The sequence below is a fragment of the Diospyros lotus genome, chromosome 4 (genome assembly GCF_014633365.1).
Source record: "Diospyros lotus cultivar Yz01 chromosome 4, ASM1463336v1, whole genome shotgun sequence".
NCBI classification, from domain to species: Eukaryota; Viridiplantae; Streptophyta; class Magnoliopsida; order Ericales; family Ebenaceae; genus Diospyros; species Diospyros lotus.
In genome coordinates this window covers 7,078,978-7,099,000 of record NC_068341.1, presented here as the reverse complement: position 1 = coordinate 7,099,000, position 20,023 = coordinate 7,078,978, and the positions used below count along the sequence as shown (strand labels likewise).

At 37.8% G+C, this 20,023-nt stretch overlaps 1 protein-coding gene across 1 annotated transcript in view; it reads right to left on the bottom strand.

Annotated features, from left to right (window-relative positions):
* Positions 1-5,617: 5,617 nt before the first annotated feature.
* Positions 5,618-20,023, bottom strand: part of LOC127799555 (uncharacterized) — a 38,495-nt gene continuing 24,089 nt past the window's right edge. Inside the window, exons 9-16 of the mRNA XM_052333685.1 lie at positions 19,084-19,170; positions 18,744-18,901; positions 8,545-8,664; positions 6,789-7,014; positions 6,533-6,592; positions 6,271-6,444; positions 6,068-6,177; positions 5,618-5,970 (exon numbers count right to left, since the gene is read on the bottom strand). Of these exons, the coding sequence (XP_052189645.1) occupies positions 5,805-5,970; positions 6,068-6,177; positions 6,271-6,444; positions 6,533-6,592; positions 6,789-7,014; positions 8,545-8,664; positions 18,744-18,901; positions 19,084-19,170 (1,101 nt within the window). The 3' untranslated portion in view covers positions 5,618-5,804. The remainder of the gene's footprint in view (positions 5,971-6,067; positions 6,178-6,270; positions 6,445-6,532; positions 6,593-6,788; positions 7,015-8,544; positions 8,665-18,743; positions 18,902-19,083; positions 19,171-20,023) is intronic.

The window sequence follows — 20,023 nt, the reverse complement described above, 5'->3', positions numbered from 1 at the left end:
GTGTCCCCTTCAATCATCTCCCTCAAAACGCTCCCTGGTTAATCACCTGGAAGAATCCCCAGTTTTCGCAGGCGTTTCTCACTTTCTCCACAATTTCACGGCGTCGTTCTTCGCCTGAGTTAATGGGTTCGAAGGGAGGTGGAGTTGTGAGCAGTGTTCTAAAAGGCGCTAAGCATTAGTCGGGCGCCAGGTTGAGGCCTAGCGCCGCGGGGCCTAGGAAAATTATTGTTTTTTTTTTTTTAAATTTTGTGATATAATTTGATGTTATTTTTAATTAAATCAAAGTTGAAAAACATCAATAATGTAACATAAATCAATAATACAACAATAATGGAATGACAAGTGAAATATAAAATTAAGCATTGGAAAATAATTGTTGTAGATCAGTTCTAGGTTCAAACTTCAATAAGACAAAAGCACAATAATACAACATAAATTATATTTGAAAAATTTAAGTATCTAACTATCTAATTGAAATTCTTTCTCTCCATATTCTTCCAATACATGATCTTCATCAGACTCAAAATCAAATTCATTGAGTTCTTGCTTATTTTCTTCTTCTTCTGATTGAAAATTATCTTCATAAAGCTCTCTCATTCTAGAACTTCTTCGAGGTTAAAGCATCTCGTCTGCTTCAAATGCTTCACCAATCATTTTCCAAGTAAGCCCCGTACCAGGCTCAATTTCTTTATCATCTCCTCTTTCAACAATCCATTCTTGTGCATTGCTGGCATCACTAGCAAGTAGCACATCAACATTTCTTTCCTTCTCTTTCTTTTGCTTGTTCATCAGTTTTGTATTAAATTGGACATAGACAAGATTGTTCAATCGATGCACATCTAGTCTATTTCTTTTCTTCGTATGGATCTATATAAATAAATTAAAAGTAAGATCAATTTAAATTATAGATAAGTTATTGATATTAAAGAAATATAGTTCATATTTTCATATGCACTAATCGCTTCAAAAGTGCTCCAATTTCTTTCACAACCGAATGAACTACTGATTAACGAGAGCATTCTTGTTGCCATTCGTTGCAAGTTTGGAGTTTGATTTCCATAAGTCATCCACCATGTAACTACATAAGTTAACAAGTATAAAGTAAACAAATTTATACACTAATACACATTATGAACTAAGAAAATGATTAAAAAAATTTTATACCTGGATTATAATTGTCATCATTTTTTGCATAGCCTTGAGTTGCCCACACTTTTTTAAAAGCTCCCTCTTTACTAGTATACTTTGACAACTCAACATTTATGACATGACCTTACAATTCAAAATGATCATCACTATGATAAAACATCTCCACACAATTAAAAAACTCATCCATCACTTCATTATCAAGATATATAGTCTTATTCTTGAAAAGGTAGTAGGGATTTAAAAGGTAAGTCGCCAAATGCAATGGACTATCTATCTTATCTTTCACCCTTCCTTCAATAATCTCTATAACAGGCTGATAGTTTTTCTTAAGATTATTTAGGGCCTTTTAATATCTTTCTTTGCTTGCTTAATCTCTCCATATAAAAAACCAATAGAAGGCTTTCTACCTGCATTAACAATTCGAAGCACCTTCACCAAAGGTGCAAAAACCTCAAGGCATAAAGTTATACCATTCCAGAAAGCAATGCTCATCATAGTAGCATATGTCGCTTTCCCTTTAACGTTCTTTGACCATTTACACTCCTCCCATTCAGAGCTGGTAAACATGGACCTTAATTGGGTCTTTTTCTCTATCAAACTCTGCAAAGTAAGAAAAGAAAAAGTAAATCTAGTGACTCCTGGTCTCACTATATCCCTCTTTTTTGTAAATAACCCAATTAAGAACAAGGTCTTATGGTGTGTATAAATGAAAATTGTCAAACTCTTTGCCTGATCAATGATTTTATTATATCTTGGCATTTTTTCAATACTTTCAAACATCAAATTGATGGTGTAAGTAGCACATGATGTCCAAAAGATATTTGGCCTCTTCGACTTTAATAATTTTGTCGTTCCCATATTGTTGGTAGCATTATCGGTTACTACTTAGACGACATTTTGTGGCCCAACTTGCTCAATGCACTTGTCCACATACTCAAATATGAGTTTACTTGTATGTGCTTCGTCTGATGCTTCTTTTGAAGAAAGAAAAGCAGTATCCATACTAGAATTAACACATAGGTTCATGATGCTTCTTTTTTTTCTGTCTCGTCTTGTCATAATAAAGCACCTATTTTGTGCCCATTCTTCTTCATGCTTCTTCAGTAAGTATTTCATTATGTCAACCTCTTCCTTTAATAACGGTTCCCTCAACTGGTATTGACTAGGAGGTTTGAACCTCGGCCCAAATTGACTAATCGCCTCAACAAACAATTTGAAGCTATCATGATCAATAGCATTGAAAGGTATACCAGCTTCGTACACCCATCTAGGACAATATCCTTGTACAGTCTGTGTTCTCTCTTTAAACAATGCTTCACTAATATTTTGCTACTTTTGCGTCATTCTCGAACTCAAACAAATTTCAAGACTAATGGAGCTTGCAAACTTATCTATAGGGCCAAAAGTACGAGGCGCTTTTTTACTCCCCTTGTCAGAAATATTAACCGAGGATCTCATCATATCTTCTCCTGCTTCTTATTCTTCTTCTTACTCTTTGCTTCAGCAATAACATTCTTACATTTAGTTTTATCATCCTGAGAAGATTTTGGACATGCAAAAATATTTCTGGAAATGTGGCCGATGTGTTCTTTGACTCTGTAAACTCCTCCAGACATAACTTTACCACACAACTTGCATTTAACTTTATTTATGTTTTTTGGATTAATTAACATTCCATACTCTCATCTGACATTATTTGATTTCCTTTTAAGAACTGAAGCGACATCGAACGATGCTTCCGTACTCCTAATTTCATCCAACATGACTTCTTTTTTTTTTTTTTCCTAAGTAAATTGACACTGAATGATTAAATTAAAATAGATAATTAGGCTAATTAGCTAACAAACAAAGCCAAAAACTAACAATATATAGTCCAAGCAGGCAAGCAGCAACAAAGGCAGCTTGCTACATTTGTTGCTTGCTTGCAAGTTGCAAATGTTAATTTTTTAAATACATTAATAATAATAATTAATAAATATTTGAATAAAAAATAATCAGATATTAATATAATTATATAAATACTAAATTAAATAACAGAAAAAAAACAAAATAAAACGAGGAGAGGCAGCTACTGCTGCTTGCTTATTGCTGGCTACTACTTACCGAAAGAGGCGAAGGCCCGCAAGGTGAGTGAAGATTGAAGAAGATGAAGGCTGAAGCTGCTGCAAGAGCAAGAGACAATCGTCAACCAGGGGGTGGCGGTGTGTGAGCAGTGAGCACGAGACAGTGGCGACGGCGAGTGAAGAAGGTGAAGCTGCAAGAGAAGAGACAACCAGAGTGTGGTGTGGCGGTGTGCGAGCACGAGACGATGGTGACGGGCCGACGGCGACTCTGCAACTACAAGAGACGGTGGCGGCGTGCGGGCACGAGAGAGGCGACGGCGATTCAACAATAGACTGTCGGTGGCGATGCGCGCGAGAGAGGGGGAAATCGACGAGAGAAATGGGTAACGGGTAAGGAAACAAAACCTTAATCAATTTATACTAAATGTTTCACGCGGCCCAGGCGGCCGATTTAGCTGCCTTGGCCAGGCAATTCACGCGGCTAGGCGTTCGCCTTGGTCGTTTAGGCGCCGCCCAGTACAGACTAGTCGGATCGGCGCCTAAGGTAGCCGATTTGGCCATAATCGCGGCGGCCAGCGGCCGCTTAGGCCGCGTTTTTGTTCACTGTTTGTGAGGAAGAAGTGCTTTGCCGTGGAGAAATGCACACGGGATTTTTATGAACTTTTTTGTCGTTGCTTGTGGCCGTCATTGTCTTCTCGCTAAGGAGAGAAAGATAGTATCGACGACGAGTCCAAAGACATAACAAACATGCTTGTTAAAAGTTTGGCAATATATATATATATATATTTTAACAAGTGTAATTGTGATTTTTATTTTTTTATTTAAATATTTATTTTTTTATTATTTTAAATACACGTTTAAATTTATAATTTTAAATTAATTATAATTTTTTTATTATTTCAATTACACCTCTAAATTATATAATTTCAAATTAATTATATATTTTAATAAATTTATTTTGAGAATAATGAATTCATATGTGTAATTGAAACAATAAAAAATTTTAATATATATTTAACTCAAAATTAGATAATTTAGGGTATTTTTAAAATAACAAAAAATTTGAGTGTTTAAATAAAAAATATATATAAATATAAAAAATAAAATATATATTTGGCCTTCAAAATTTACTCAAAATTAGAATAATCACTTATTAATATTTGACTATTAATATTAACTCTCATATAAAATGTCAAAATTTAATATTATTCAACACTTTTAAAGTTTTAGTTATGTATTTTCATTTTATGGACCAAATGTTATCTAAAAAATGTCATTTCTACTAGAGATTTGTAAGTTTAGATTGCGTTTATTAATCAAGATATAGACTGAAAAAAGTGAAATATGAAAAGCATTTTATATAAAAGTATTTTTTATTGTATTTATTAAATTTATTTAATATTTTTTTTAAAAAGTTATGTGACTTCTTATCTAAGATTATTTAAATAAATTTATCTCTTTTCTCTCTCCAAATAAATTTATTTTGAATTTTATAGATAATAAAAAATGACTTATATGTCTCCTAATTTATTTTAAAAAATTTAACAAATAGTTTGATACAAATTTTAAAATACTTCCTAATCATATTTTAACAATTCCATATTTTGATTAGAAAACAAACGTTACTAAATGTATAAGCTCCAAAGATTGAATAATTTATATAACTTACTAGTTATAAGAGATTATTTGCTAATTAACCATTAATTAGTTGGATAACAAGATCTTGTAGGCTTGTGACCTGTTAACATGATTGAAACAATAAATTACTATTTTAGCAAATAAAGACATATAAATGCAATTTTTAAGATGGTATGGGAGGGAAGGATATCGGGATTCAAGTCCAATTACGCTTTATTACATATTGAAATAATATACAGTGTAAAAATGAGATAATTATTTTAAGATCAGTGATTAACATTATCAAAAAAAATTCTTTTACTAAGAATTATTTTAAGGCCAATGTTTACTAAGAATTATTTCTGCCAATTTTTGGATAAAGTTTTGGTTGTACAAATGTTAGAAAATTATAGAGAAAGTTACGGTTGTATTGATATGTGTTCTAATGAGGTTTGGTGTGTTAGTTTATGTCAAATTGTTATTTTATCATCAATCAATCAATTTATCCCAAAGACAAAGTTAAAACTTTTTAGTAAAAATTACATAACTAATAAACAAATTTTGGTTCGGCCCACAGACTTCGCACCATTGGCTAGCATAACCCTGGGCCTGGTAACCGGGCAAGAATCCACTGAACGCATACCTGCGACCTGGGCTACGGCCCGGCCCAACAAGCAATCAATGTGACCATGTTTGGTGGGCCTACCACTGGGCTATCCTAGCTGCTAGCCTGCCTATGGGCCATGTGCAACCCAACCTGCATGTCACCCCTAATTCCGATGGATTGATTTTGCAAAAGAAGTTCTGACATTTAAAACTAAAAGATACGCTTTTTTTCCTGTGTTAAAATATTACACTTTTGGGTGTATAATGTAATTCGCCGGGGACATGCATTTTCCTGCAGGAGTAACTGATTAAAATGAGCGAAGACAAAATCCAAAGTACATTTTGGCTAAATCTAGAGATTTTGTTCCATCAACGCACAGGAGATGAAAAGAAAATGACAAGAAAATATACAAAGAATCCAGCAAGAAGAATTCCAGCATATATGAAATTCTGGGAGGTGTGCACTGGAAATTTGTACTGAATATTGCAACATTTCATTTTCTCCTTCTCGCTGGCCAATACGTGTTCTACGTACCTGCATATCAGATGGGTGCACAGGTAAGCCCTACCAAAATGCTCCAATATCAGTGTAGCCAAAATAGCAGTGTCCAATGTATTGCAGGATAACTTACTGCTGTGTAAAGATGGAGCTCTGGAGAATCTCTGTGCTATTCAAGTTTGCATCTTGTAAGCGATGGTCATATAACAGGGAAGACAGATCTACAAGCTGTTCTTCAAGGCTCTATCATTGAAACGGTCCCAGAAAAAAGAAAAAAAAAATGTTATTCCTCAAGACTTCAGAAAGCCCAAACCATCAGATTAAGGTTTGACTTACATTTAAGTATTTCGCTAATCTTTCGACTAGTTCGTGTGGAAATGGTTCTGGGAGGTTTGTTGTCTTTTTGTAGAACTTCTCCAACCACAGCTCAGTGCTTGACTTGTTCCTTTTGCCTTTCACCGGTTCACCAAGAGGGGTTTTCAGATATTCTGCTGCAAAAGATTGAACTGTCTGCAGATATAGACAAGACCAGACCAGATCCCATGAGTACCTAAAGATACATATGGCTGAGACATGGCTAACTGAAAAATCAAATTACCTCTGATGTATCTCGAATTCGATGAAGAGCAGAATCTACACGTGCATATATTGTGTTCCTCTGTGCACAGGTGTATTTAGAGTTAATATAACTGAATCCATTTAATGAAAGTTTATCCACAAAAGACTAATCGAAACAAGAAATTTTTGTTCATTTGAAATTTCAGGGATTTGGTGGACTCCATGCATTACATCAAACAATAATCTAATTCTTTTAAGTCCAAACAGAAGATTAGGGACACCTGGATCGGCCTTACCAATGCAACATCCTGAAGCATTTGGCTAACTTGGGAAGTATTTGAGAATGGTCCAAATGGATGGCAACCAGTGGCCCACAACCAATTCACAACTGGCCTTTCATGTACATGAGAAGCCTTCTCATAAGGTGCGCTTATTCCACCCACAACAGAAGTTAGCCCTGCCAATATATGACGCTGCACTTGTGATGGAATGGCTTGCCTTCTCTCCGTTTCTGAGACATAACTGTACAGTAAAAGGCAGGAACATGATTATTAAGAGGGTTCACTTAATTCCATTGTAAATGAGGAAAATGTACTGCGCAAACATTTTGTGCCTAATGAATTTGAATCACTACCAGCAACCCACATATAATCTGCATGGTTAAATGATTCTTCCAAGAAAAGGATGACATTTATTCTGAACACACAGTTATCATAGTCTTTGAGTAACAATCATAGTCCAAGAATAGATGAAACAGATGGCCAAGACATGTACATGTACATGTACGAATGCTAGTAAAATAAGGGTTATTAAGACAGGTTACACTTAAAGAAGTAATAGTTGTCTAGCAGCCAAGTAACCAAGTGTTTCTAGTGAACATAATTAAGATTTTGACATATGATTTAGTAAGGGAGTATCAAACTATCAAATGCATATCTACTTGCCAGAAATGTTGGCATTACAAATTGAGATTGTAGCATCACAGGTCCTCACCCAAAAGTGCCAGTTGGAGCACAAGACCTCCCTAATAGACTACTGATGTGAGATTGGGTGATGATAAACTCTCTTTTTTATTTCTTGGTGTCCTCACCAAGCAAGAAATTCTATATTGATGTGACCCAAGTCAGACTCAAAACCTTTTATGGCCCATACTCAATAGTAGTCCTAGGTTGGTTCTGATACTACTTGTAACACTACAGACCTTTGACCGAAAGTGCTAGCTATAGGTAACTCTTGGGTTCATGGGACCAAATAATATCCTGAAGACCTCCCAAGTAACATACCTGATGTGGGACTAGGTCACAACAGAGCTAAAGATTGTTATTCAACGATTCTCTACTTGACAAATGATAAGATGAAGCAACATAAATGAAGTTGATAAACTGACGGGACAGGAGTGACAAAAATGCCAAGATCACTGGTTTAGCAATGTAGCTGGTGATACATATAAACTATACCATAATTGCAAGTCAAACAACGTGTCTGCTCATACAGTTGAATCAGACTAGTAGATTTTAGACACTTGAATTAATTTTTCTGTTTTAAGTGGATGTATTTGGCTACTCCAAAACTGTGTATTCTGCCATCAGAAGCAGGTTGTAAAGAGAAGGGCCCTTCTGAGAATTTCCATTCTTCAGCAGCAGTAAATTGCTAAATGCTGAACTATTGTAAATTAAGGTCATTGCACCTCAAGACCCGGTACCATTAGGGCCATTGAGAAGAACAGCTGAAAACAGATTGGGAGTTAACATGATTTGGACTGTGAGAAAGGCTGGACGATGATACAACACCAAAGACACAATACACGTGCACCAGAAAGTAAAATAAATGATTCAAAGAACAAAAAAATTGGCATTTCTTGTAAAATTAACTGTTCCTCTAACCTCCACTACTTACTTTATACTCTGACTGCCCCTTGATCAAATGAAGTTTGATCAGAGAAAGATTGAGTCATGATAATAAAAGCATCATATAATCAACATGATTAAACTAAAATTCAGTGTCAACTAACCCACTTAAAGTAAATAGAAAAAAGATCCAAGTCCCGCTCACCTTAAGGGTATGTTTTCATTTTGATGCTGAAGTACAATAACAACATCATTACTTGTCCAAACAAGACTTTCATCTTCCATCATAAGGTGAGGATCCACATCAGCCAGTGAGAGAACAAAACTGCATTAAGTACCTGATTGAATTTCAGTAATTACTCATGGAAAAATGTTCAAATTATTTAAATTATTGAATTGCTAACCACCATTTCATCTAAAAGCTTAACTTGTCACATAAAGGGTTATCTTCAACTTCATCTTTAATATTATCATTTTTGCTCACAACATGCCCCCTTATGTGTGACCAAGCTTCGCTGCATAACTAGTCCGAACAAGTGTAACAATTTAAATATTGGGTCAGTGGTGAGGTTTGAATTAAAGACCTTTGCTTGCTTTGATACCATATTAAATTTTTAACTACCATCTAATCTAAAAGTTTAAACTTTTTATATTATCATTTTTACTCTAAACACAAATAAAATTTAATGTTATTATATTCCTCATTTTTACCCATCCAGCAACCAAATAAAGAAACTAGGTAAAAGAAGTTATCCTGGCAATGATGATGAGCTGGAGAATTTTACTCGGAAGTAACATCATACTTTTCAGACACTAAACACTTGAAAATTGATTACTAATATCAAATGAAAGCTGCTTCACTTTATGCACTTATATCCAACTTAATCATTACATACTTGTCTGATTTAATGCAAATCCTCAGAATTTCCAGCCATTTTTTCATTCTTCCTTGAGCTCCAGTCCTTTCAAGTTACATTCATCATAGCAAGGATCAAAAGTTCATTTCAATTTCTTGTTTTTGATTAGTTTAGAAATGCAGATGTTTTCAAAACATCTTGGAAACATGAGGGACTCACTCAATCCCTCAAGAATACACAAAACTCACACGGAAATGACAGAATAAAAATAGGAAGAACAACACATACAAAAAAGACAAGGAGTTTATCCTGGTTCGAATCACCTTAAGACCGGTGACCCTATGTCCAGACTAAAACTGAGGGCTATGGCTTCCACTATCTTGAGTCACAATCGATAAACTGCACACACAGCTCTTAATCGAGCTATCCTCTCGGAGATTACAAAGGCTAAGGCTAGACTTTTCTCTCTCACAGTATACGATTACAAGTTACAATGATTTAGAATTAAAAGACTCAACCCTTGCCATCTATTTATAGAATATAGAGGCGGGTATTACAAGAAATAACCAAACAGCCGGTAGTTACTGTTAATTGGTAGTTACTGTTACAAACATCTAACTACATTTAATAACCGAGCTTCATAAGGCTTGATTTCTTCTAGTCTTTAGATATTTCGTGTTATAAGACTAATCTTAGGCAAACTCTAACAAATTTCTCAACCATTTGCACAAGGTTAAGTCTTCATCAAGAATAGATACCAGCCCTTTTCAAACCTAACTTGCTCTTCTACTTAAGCATTTTGGACTACTTGAAGTAACTCCAAACAATGCTTCAACTTTGCCATAAGGACTCCCCTAGTGAACATGTCTGCTGCATTCTCATCACCTACAACCTTTACCAGATTTACCTCTATTTATCTAAGATTTCCCTGATAAAATGGTGACAAACATCAATATGTTTAGTCATTTCATGGTGTGCCTGATTCTTAGACAAATGTATGACACTTTAACTATTACACATCAAAGTGGCATCTATTAGTGTCCCATGAAGCTCACTGGCCAATCCTTTTAGCCAAATAGCTTTCTTAATCGCCTCTAAAAAAACTATGTATTTAGCCTCAGTTGTTGATAAAGCCACCACATGTTGAAGGCCTTGCTTTCCAACTGACTGTGGAGTTCCCCAACTTGAACACATAACCTGTTGTGGACCTCCTCTTATCCAGATCCATTACATAGTCAACATCTAAATAACCTAAAATACTTGTTTCTCCTACTGTAACTCCCCCATAAGACAAAACCATGTCACTAGATCCCTTGAGATATTTAAACACCCATTTGACCACATTCCAGTGTGCTTTACCTAGATTTGCCATGAATCTACTCACAACTCTCATTGCATGAGCCAAATCAAGTCTAGTGCACACCATGTTGTACATTAGGCTACCCACAACACTAGAGAAAGCTATGTCCTTCATCTCCATACTACTTTCCTTATCTTTAGGAGATTGATCCTTGGACAACTTAAAGTGTTGAGCAAATGGCACATTTACACCCTTTGCATCTGTCATACCAAACTTCCTAATAAGTTTTTCTAGGTAGGTTTTCTGTGACAGGCAAAGCTTTCTTTGTTGTTTATTTCTAGTGATTTCAATCCCTAGTATTTTCCTTGCTCCCTAACTCCTTCATCTCAAATTCTGATTTTAACTTAATCTTTAATGGCTGAATTTCTTTATCAGATTGACTTGCTATCAGCATGTCATCCACATAAAGGAGTAGATAAATTGAAATACTAGTTGACACATGCTTGAAATATACACAACAATCATAGACACTCCTAGCATATCCCTGGTTTAGCATAACCATATCAAAATTTTTATACCATTGTCTTGGGGATTGCTTAAGTCCATAAAGTGATTTTTTAAGTAAACATACTTGCTCCACCTTTCCTCTGGACTCAGAACCTTTAGGTTGTTCCATCACGATCCTTTCATCTAGATCATCATGAAGGAATGTTGTGGTTACATCCATCTATTCCAGATTTAGGTTTAGATGTGTGTCAGCACCGCTTGATCTGACAAGGTTAAGGGCAGAATTCAAGGGAATTCCGACTATTCGGAGAGAGAGCAGAGAGAGAGAAAAGATAACAAAAAAGAGTGAGAAAAACCAAGAAGATTCTCATTAATCATGAGGAGCATGGCTCCAGTACAACCGACTATATATGCTGTTAGAGGGCCCTTCTAGAAGGTAGTCGTGACTCGACAGCATTTCCTACTCTGCATTTCCTACCCTACCGAGGCTCACCCAAGGCATTACAAAATAAGGATGAACCTTTCTACCCCTATGATATGTTAGCTACGTGACAATTCTCCCCTCCTTAAAATATTTCTTGTCCTTAAGAAATCACAAGAGTCCAGCTACCCGAGGGAACCGTTTGAGCAACTCAAGGAGGTACTCCCAAGTTGTGTCATCTGGAGGCCGATTGTTCCATTGTACCTGCACTTAAATCAGGGGTAAGAACCCTTGGTAGATGACCCTCCTGTCAATAATTGCCATAGGTTCAGATTCTCCCTAGTACTCCTCCTCCAAGGTTGGCAGTTCAGCACTTATCACTTCATGTGGCCCTATGGATTTCTTGAGTAATGATATACATGGAAAACTGGATGGATGCCTACTCTTTTTGGTAGTTGTAGTCTACACGCGAAGCTCCCTACCTTAGCTGTTATTTGAAAAGGGCCAAAGTACTTAGGTCCTAGCTTAGAGGGAGGCTTACCAGTGAACAATTGTTGCTGAAATCTTCTTACCTTCAAGTAAACAAAATCTCCTTCTTCAAAATTCCTTTCAGTTCTTCTCCTGTCTGCCATTTACTTCATTCGGTTTTGTGCTACCGTTAATTCTTGTTTTATCAACTATCTGCCTCAAGTATCGAACCACATCCCTTTCCACATTGGAGTAATGCATCACTGCTGAGATGAGTGGCGGTTTGTAACCAAAGAGTGCCTCGAAAGGTGATCTATTAAGTGAGCTGTGGAAGTTTGAGTTGTAGCACCATTGAGCTAAAGGCAACCATTGATTCCAGCTTTTAAGTCTAGTGAAACACACACACCTCAGGTAAGCTTCCAAGCACTGATTCACCCTTTCTGTTTGTCCATCCGTCTCCGAATGATAGGTGATAGACATATGTAAGCCAACTCCCAATTGTTTGAACAACTCTCTCCAAAAGTTGCTGGTAAATGTCTTGTCCATGTCCGAAGTGATAGACAAGGGCAAGCCATGTATTTTCACCACCGAATCCAGTAGTATTCTAGCCACGTCCAAAGCTGTAAATGGATGAGCTAGGCTGAGGAAATACCCAAATTTAGTCAACCTATCCACCACTACTAGGATAGTATTCTTCCCTTCGGACCGGGGTAGTCCCTCCACAAAATCCATGGAAGTTCTTTGCCAAGCCTGGTCTGCTATCTCCAATGGCTAAAGTAAACTGGGGTATGAAACTTGCTTGTGTTTGCATTTTTGGCAAATGGAGCAAGCTAATACATAAGCTGTCACTTCCTTCTTCATTCCCGGCCAATAGAACAACTGTCTCACCTTGTTGTAGGTAACATTCAAGCCAGAGTGCCCTCCAATGGGAGATGCATGCAAGGCTTGTAGGATTCGGGTCCTGAGTTGAGGGTCTTCCCCAATCACCATCTGCCCTCTATACCTCAGTAACCCTACCTTCAATGTGTACCCTTTCTATTCGCCACCTCCAGCTACTAGACTGATCATAAGTTCTTAAGCCCATGGTGTCCCCTCATAGCTACGTGACACCTCTTTGATCCAATCGAGAACAACTACAGAGACTACTCGGCACTCCCCTTTTTCTTCCCTCCTTGACAGTGCATCAGCCACTGTATTCTCTTTGCCCTTATGGTATTGGATGCTGTAGTCCAATCCTAGCAGCTTGGTTACTCCTTTTCTTTGTAATTGTGTGTGTAATCTTTGCTCTCCTAAGAACTTGAGACTTTCATGGTTGGTCTTGATAACAAACGAGTTTCCTTCTAGATAACACCTCCATTTGTCCACTGTCATTAGTACAACTATTAATTCCTTATCATAGATACTTAGCCCCAGGTGTTTGGGAGTTAAAGCCTGACTAAGGAAAGCTATTGGCCTACCATCTTGTGCCAACATAGCCCCCACTCCCGTGTCAGATGCATTTGTTTCCAATATGAAAGGTTTGGAAAAAATTGGTAAAGCCAGAATTAGAGCTTGGGTCAAAGCCTCCTTTAAGGAATTGAAGGCTGCTGCTGCTCTTTCCCCCCCACACAAATCCATTCTTCTTGAGCAATTTAGTCAGCAGCTTGCTGATTATCCCATACCCCTTAATGAACTTCCTGTAATAGCCGGTTAGCCCAGGGAAGCCCCTCAATTCCTTATAGTCTTAGGAGTAGGCCACTCCACCATTGTGGTTATTTTTTTTGGATCAGTGAGCACACCTTCCCCAGTGAAGATATGCCCAAGGCATTCCACCTTTCCCTTTGCAAAGATACATTTAGACTTCTTGTCATACAATTGGTTAGATTTGAGGACTTGAAATGTGGTTTTGAGGTGGGCTAGGTGTTGCTCCATGGTTGGGCTATAAGCTAAGATATCATCGAAGAAAACACGATAAACTTTTTGAGCTAAGGGCAGAAAATGTGATTCATGAGGGCCTAAAATGTTGCGGGGGGCATTGGTTAGGTCAAATGGCATTATTAGGAATTCATAAAGCCCTTGATGGGTGTGAAAGGCGGTTTTGGGAATATCTGACGCACTCATTCGGATCTGGTGATAACTAGATCTGAGGTCAAGCTTAGAAAAAATTGTAGCTCCTGATAATTTATCAAGAAGGTTATCTATGATAGGAATGAGGAATTTGTTTTTGATGGTGTAGGTGTTTAGTTGTCTATAATTGACACAAAACCTCCAACTTCCATCCTTTTTCTTAACCAAAAGAACAAGGGAGGCAAACGGGTTTTGACTTGGCCGGATGACTTTTTTGGACAGCATTTCTTTCATTAGGTGTTCAATTTCAGCCTTTTGAAATGGGGAATAATGATAGGAGCAGACGTTTATGGGTTCGGTATTTGGCTTAAGGTGAATGGTATGTTCTAAAAAATGGTCTGGGGGTAAGGAAGTAGGTTCCAAGAATAATTCCTCAAATTCAACCAATAGAGAGTGTAAAGAGTCAGTAAATTGTACCTTGCTCGGGAAATTGGCTGAGGCCTATAATCTGAACCACTGACTGTCCATTGTTTCTGCTTCCTTTCTCCCTTCCCACACTTCAACGGCATAAAAATGAGTGAAGCTAAGCAATGGTTCCTTCTTCCTGCTCAAAGAGTTTCTTCAAGTGGTTTCCTGAGATTGCTTTGCACTCTCCTCCATCCCCACATCCTATTAATGTTACCCTTCTTCCTCCTTTATCAAAAGTCACCTCTAATGTGTTGAAGTCAAATACGAGGGGGCTGACTGTTTTCATCCAGTCTACTCCCAACACCACTTAACATCCACCTAACTGTAAAATTCTCAAATCGGTCGAAAACTCATGCCCTTGCATCCTCCATGTAAAACCTTAGCACTTGTACCGACTAATCATCTTGTGACCATTAGCAACCATAACATATAGGGGGATGGTGGGTTGGAGTACGCATGGTAGTTCCTTGGTTGTGCTTTCATCCAAGAAACTATGCGAGCTCCCACTATCTATTAGTATCAAAAGTTTTCTCTTTCCAACGTTACCTCTGATTTTGATCATCTTTTCTGAAAGGTGGCCTTCCAGGGCATGAAGTGAAATCTGCCCTCTTTCCTCCTCTTCTAACTGCTTCCCTGTTTTCGTGTCGGGCATTTCTTCTTCATCTTCGTCATCTTCCCCTTCCATTTGCATTAGTGCCCTTCTGCATTGGTGCCCCACTGTATATTTCTCCCCACATTTAAAACATAATCCCATTTGTCGTTTCTGATCTAATGTAAGGGACCGTAGGGCAATGGTTGCAATTAGTGCCTTGGGTGGGTAACTCCCCTTATACATTTGAGAGTTGTCAGCCTTCTAACTCCCTCCTGCCGAGCCTTGCCACCCCACTCAAGACCCCTTTTGTGAGAGTCTATGTTTCTTAGCGAAGGCGTCCAAGGATAACTCATGTAAGCAAGCCTTCTCGGCCGCTTGCCTGACGATTGCCGATTGTAACATCTTCACCATTGGCCTTAGTTTATCATTCAATCCGCTAAGAAAGCTGGACACAAAATATTGCTCGTCGAGCATGGGGTGGGCGTCTCCTAACCTTGATTTCAACTCCGCAAATCTGACCTGGTACTCATCCACTGTCCCTTCTTGCCATAGCTTATTAAACTGTTCCAACATTAGTCAAGTTGCTTTCATCGAACCTGGCACAAAATTCCTCTACAAACTCTGGCCACCACCATTCTTGTTGCCTAGCACTCCAACTTTGAAACCACGAGTCTGCTACATCATTCAAGTATGCAGTAGCCATGTTAATCTTGTTTTCTTCCACCACCCGATAGTGATAGAAGAAGCGTTCGCACCTTCTTATCCACCAACGAGGCTTCACCCCTTCAAACACTAGTATCTCCATCTTTGGGACAGGAATGTTAGCACCTAAGCCTCCTCTCATGGTCGCCTCTCCTGCTGGCTCCATCATTTCGTCTTTCTCTTGACGGGCTCCTTGAAGGATAGGAGCAGTAGCCGTCCTCGATGGAAAATCCACTAGTAGTGTCGCGTTCAGTTGTCGGGAAAAGATGGCAAGTGCAGCATTCAACTGCTAGCTCAATCTCGTAAATTCCACTCAAAGACGAGCGAAGTCATCTCTCAAATTTTGCTCCATTTCCATAACATCTGACCTCATCCTGCTTATGTCTTCGTGGGTGTTTCTAATACCCGCTTCTACCATTTCCAACCTTTCCTCCACCAGCTCATGGCCTTGTCGCACACCTTCTTCTATGGCGTCCAGGCGAGCTTCCATTTGTTTCATGTGGGTACCTTCCACCATGTTCGTTGGTTCTGGACCATCGGCTCTGATACCAATTGTTAGCACCGCTTGGTCTGACAAGGTTAAGGGCGGAATTCAAGGGAATTCCGATTATTCGGAGAGAGAGCAGAGAGAGAGAGAATGAATTGAGAGAGAAAAGATAACATAAAGGAGAGAGAAAAACCAAGAAGATTCTCATTAATCATGAGGAGCATGGCTCCAGTACAACTGATTATATATGCTATTAGAGGGCCTTTCTGAAAGTAGCCGTGACTCACCAGCATTTCCTACTCCGCATTTCCTACCTTGTCGAGGCTCACCCAAGGTGTTACAAAATAAGGATGGACCTTTCTACCCCTATGATATGTTAGCTACGTAACAATGTGTTGTCATGGCAAGCATCACTCAGATAGAGGTATGTCTCACAACTGGAGAGAATAGCTCATTAAAGTCTATACCTGGGACTTGAGTGAACTCCCTAGCCACCAACTTAGCCTTATACCTAGGTTTGGGATTACTTCTAGCCCCTTCTTTTATCTTATATAGCCATTTATAGCTCACAAACTACTGTCCTTGAGGCTTTTCAATCAGTGTCCAAGTCTGATTCTTTCTCAAGAACTCAATTTCTAACTTCATGGCGTCTATCCACTTTTGAGATCCTTTAGATTTCACTGTTTCTTCAAATGACAATGGTTCATCCCCTACTACCTCTGATGCACTTGTTAGTGCATAAGAAACAAGGTTTGAGAATCCATATCTAAGTGGTGGTCCACAACTCCTTGTTCTATTCTTAAGCCTCCTAATTCAATCAGAATTAGAAGGCTGACCCTGTCACGGACCATCCGTGACAAAGGACTTTGTCATGTATAGGCTCTCCAACTTGAGCCATATTTCCACAGTCATCTTCATCTTGGAAACCTCCCTCAACATTTTGTCACCTAAACTGAGAATCAACGTGTTGTAGGCCTTCTTTAGAATTTCCTTCATCTAATATGCCGTGTATGTCTTTGGCATCTTGGCTTCTCCCTCTAGTGCTTCCCCTAGGCCAAGATTGCCTAGGAGGGCACACATCTTCATCTTCCAGAGGGCAAAGTCGTTTTGCTCGTCAAATTTCTCGATGTCATATCTTGAGACGGATGAAGATGAAGCCGAAGTCGAAGCCATGACTCTGATTGATATTGTGTCTCTTCACCTTGAGTCGATTCTTGAATTCTTTGAATGTGAAAAAACTTGGCTCTGATACCAAATTGTTGAACCATTGTATGTCCCACACTCTCACCCAATCCCTCAAGAATACACAAAACTCACACGGAAATGACATAATAGAAATAGAAAAGAACAGAACAACACACACACAAATAAGACAAGGAGTTTATCTTGGTTCGATCACCTTAGGACCGATGATCCTACGTCCAGACTAAAACTGAGGGGTATAGCTTCCACTATCTTGAATCACAATCGATACACTGCACACACACAGCTCTTAATTGAGCTATCCTCTCGGAGATTACAGAGACTAAGGCTAGACTTTTCTCTCTCAAAGTATACGATTACAAGTTACAATGATTCAGAATTAAAAGACTCAACCCCAACCATCTATTTATAGAATATAGAGACGGGTATTACAAGAAATAACCAAACGACCGGTAGTTACCGTTACAAATATCTAACTACATTTAATAACCGAGCTTCATGAGGCTTGATTTCTCCTGGTCTTTAGATATTCCATGTTATAGGACTAACCTTAGGCAAACTCTAATAGCAATAATTTGGAAAAGTAAGAAAATGTTTGAAACTAGAAAATAAAGTGTTTAGAATCATGCTAGATGTACAACCATTTTGTACATCTTGGGCTACATAAGGGAGTATTATGACCAAAATACCCTGCGCCTCACATGCGTCTCTATGCGCCTCATGATGGGCTTTTTTGTCATTGGTACACCTTTATGTAGCCCAAGGAGTACACAAAGATGTACCAATAACATTTTCCAAGTGTTTATACAAGCTCAGTAATTAAATAACTAAATAATTTTTAGATCCATGTCTTCTACACAGAAGTTAAAGAGTAAATGATTTCAAAGTAAATTCAACCCATTAATTTAATGTCCAATATATTAATTGTATAAACCACAACTACCTAACAATTAAGTATAGAGGACAGAAGGAAGCTAATACACCAAGACTCCTACCAATTTGCAGACAGGAAAGCATCAAAAGTGTGCAGCCTTACACTGCAGGAAAGAGCCTCTTCTATGTTTTGAACCTATGATACATAAGCTGCAAACAAAGAAGCCTTAAATTTCTCCCCATCCTGCTCTCCATATAAGGATGTTTGCATAGAAATATGTAATAAATGCATGGACAGACAGTAAATATTTTCTAAATAATTATCATTTTATTTATGTTACTCTCCACACAAGACTGATAAGTTTTTAGCAAGTTTGTTAGATACTAGTGGCTGCAGACTTTTAATTCTAGAAGGTAAATCAAACTATCATCAGACCCAACTTGTAAACAAAAATAGCAAGACAAGGGCAGTATCCTCACACAGGGATGACCCTTGTTCCATAAGTCCGGTGGAGATCGCCAAGTTTCTTTCCAATTTTCCGTCTCTTGTCCTTTCCACGTTTGGTGCTATAAGTAGCCCAAAGAGGTTTATGCTTCAGTATTGAATCACTTGAACCATCAGATTCATCCATCCAATGCTGAAAACACACACAAAAAAAAATTGTTTTCTGACAGAGAAAATTGAAGAGCACACAGAATGTACTGCAGAAACTTCAAAAATAATTGGGAACTAAATTCCTTAAACAAGACAATGACAAGTTCAGAGTATTCCATCACATCCCAAGGGAATATAATATAAACAAAGCCAAGTCATACTAACCTGGCGAAGGAAAAATTTACTAGAAAGGGATGGGTCAGACATCTCAAGTAAACCTGCAGCAAGCATATCAGTGGATCGTTCCATCTCCTGCAATGAACATTTTCAAGTAAAACAACCAAATAGACTATAATTTCTCATTAACCCAGTACAAAGGACAGAAAAATAGTGCAGATATCTTGAAAAGAAGCAAGTCCATGCATAAACATGAACCTTTACAGATAAGAACATAGCCAGAGTTGAAGAATTTGGAACTAATGCAGAATCTAGAAACCCTTTACATGTGGTGTTTATAGATTTAGAAACCATATGGAAGGTTTCAGAGAAGAAAGGAATCTGAATCATTTTTATTATAGGTTATTGAAGACATGAACCATGGAGTAGACATGTCAAATGGACCTGCCCTGCCCGTCCTGGGCCTGTCCATCGGCCCTAAAATAACGTGTCGGGCCAGGCCCACTCGTTCATGGGATGGTCCCAGCCTTGGCCTGGGCAATCAGGAAACATGGGGCCCAGCTCAGCCCATGAGCCTGCCTAGGCGGGCTGAGCTGAGCTGACCTGTCAAGCTAATGGGTCAAGCCCAACATAAGCCCGCCAGGCTGACCTGTTTTTAATATAGTTTTAAAATTAATTTCAAAAAATATTAATTTATTTAATGAATAGGATATAAAAATATTTTTAAAAATACAAATTCCACTTTTAAAATCAAAATTTAGAATTAGAATTAGAATTAGAATTAGAAGTTAGAAGTTAAAAGTTAAAAGTTTGAAAATTGAAACTTTTATTTTTTAATAATTTCCACTTTTAAAATTCTGTTATATTTTATAAACATTTAAAAGTCATAAAAAGTCCAACCATGCATTTAAGAAATATAACATTTAGCATTTGTTTAAGGTGATTAGAGTTTTTTGTATATGACTACATATCATTTTAACATTTGATT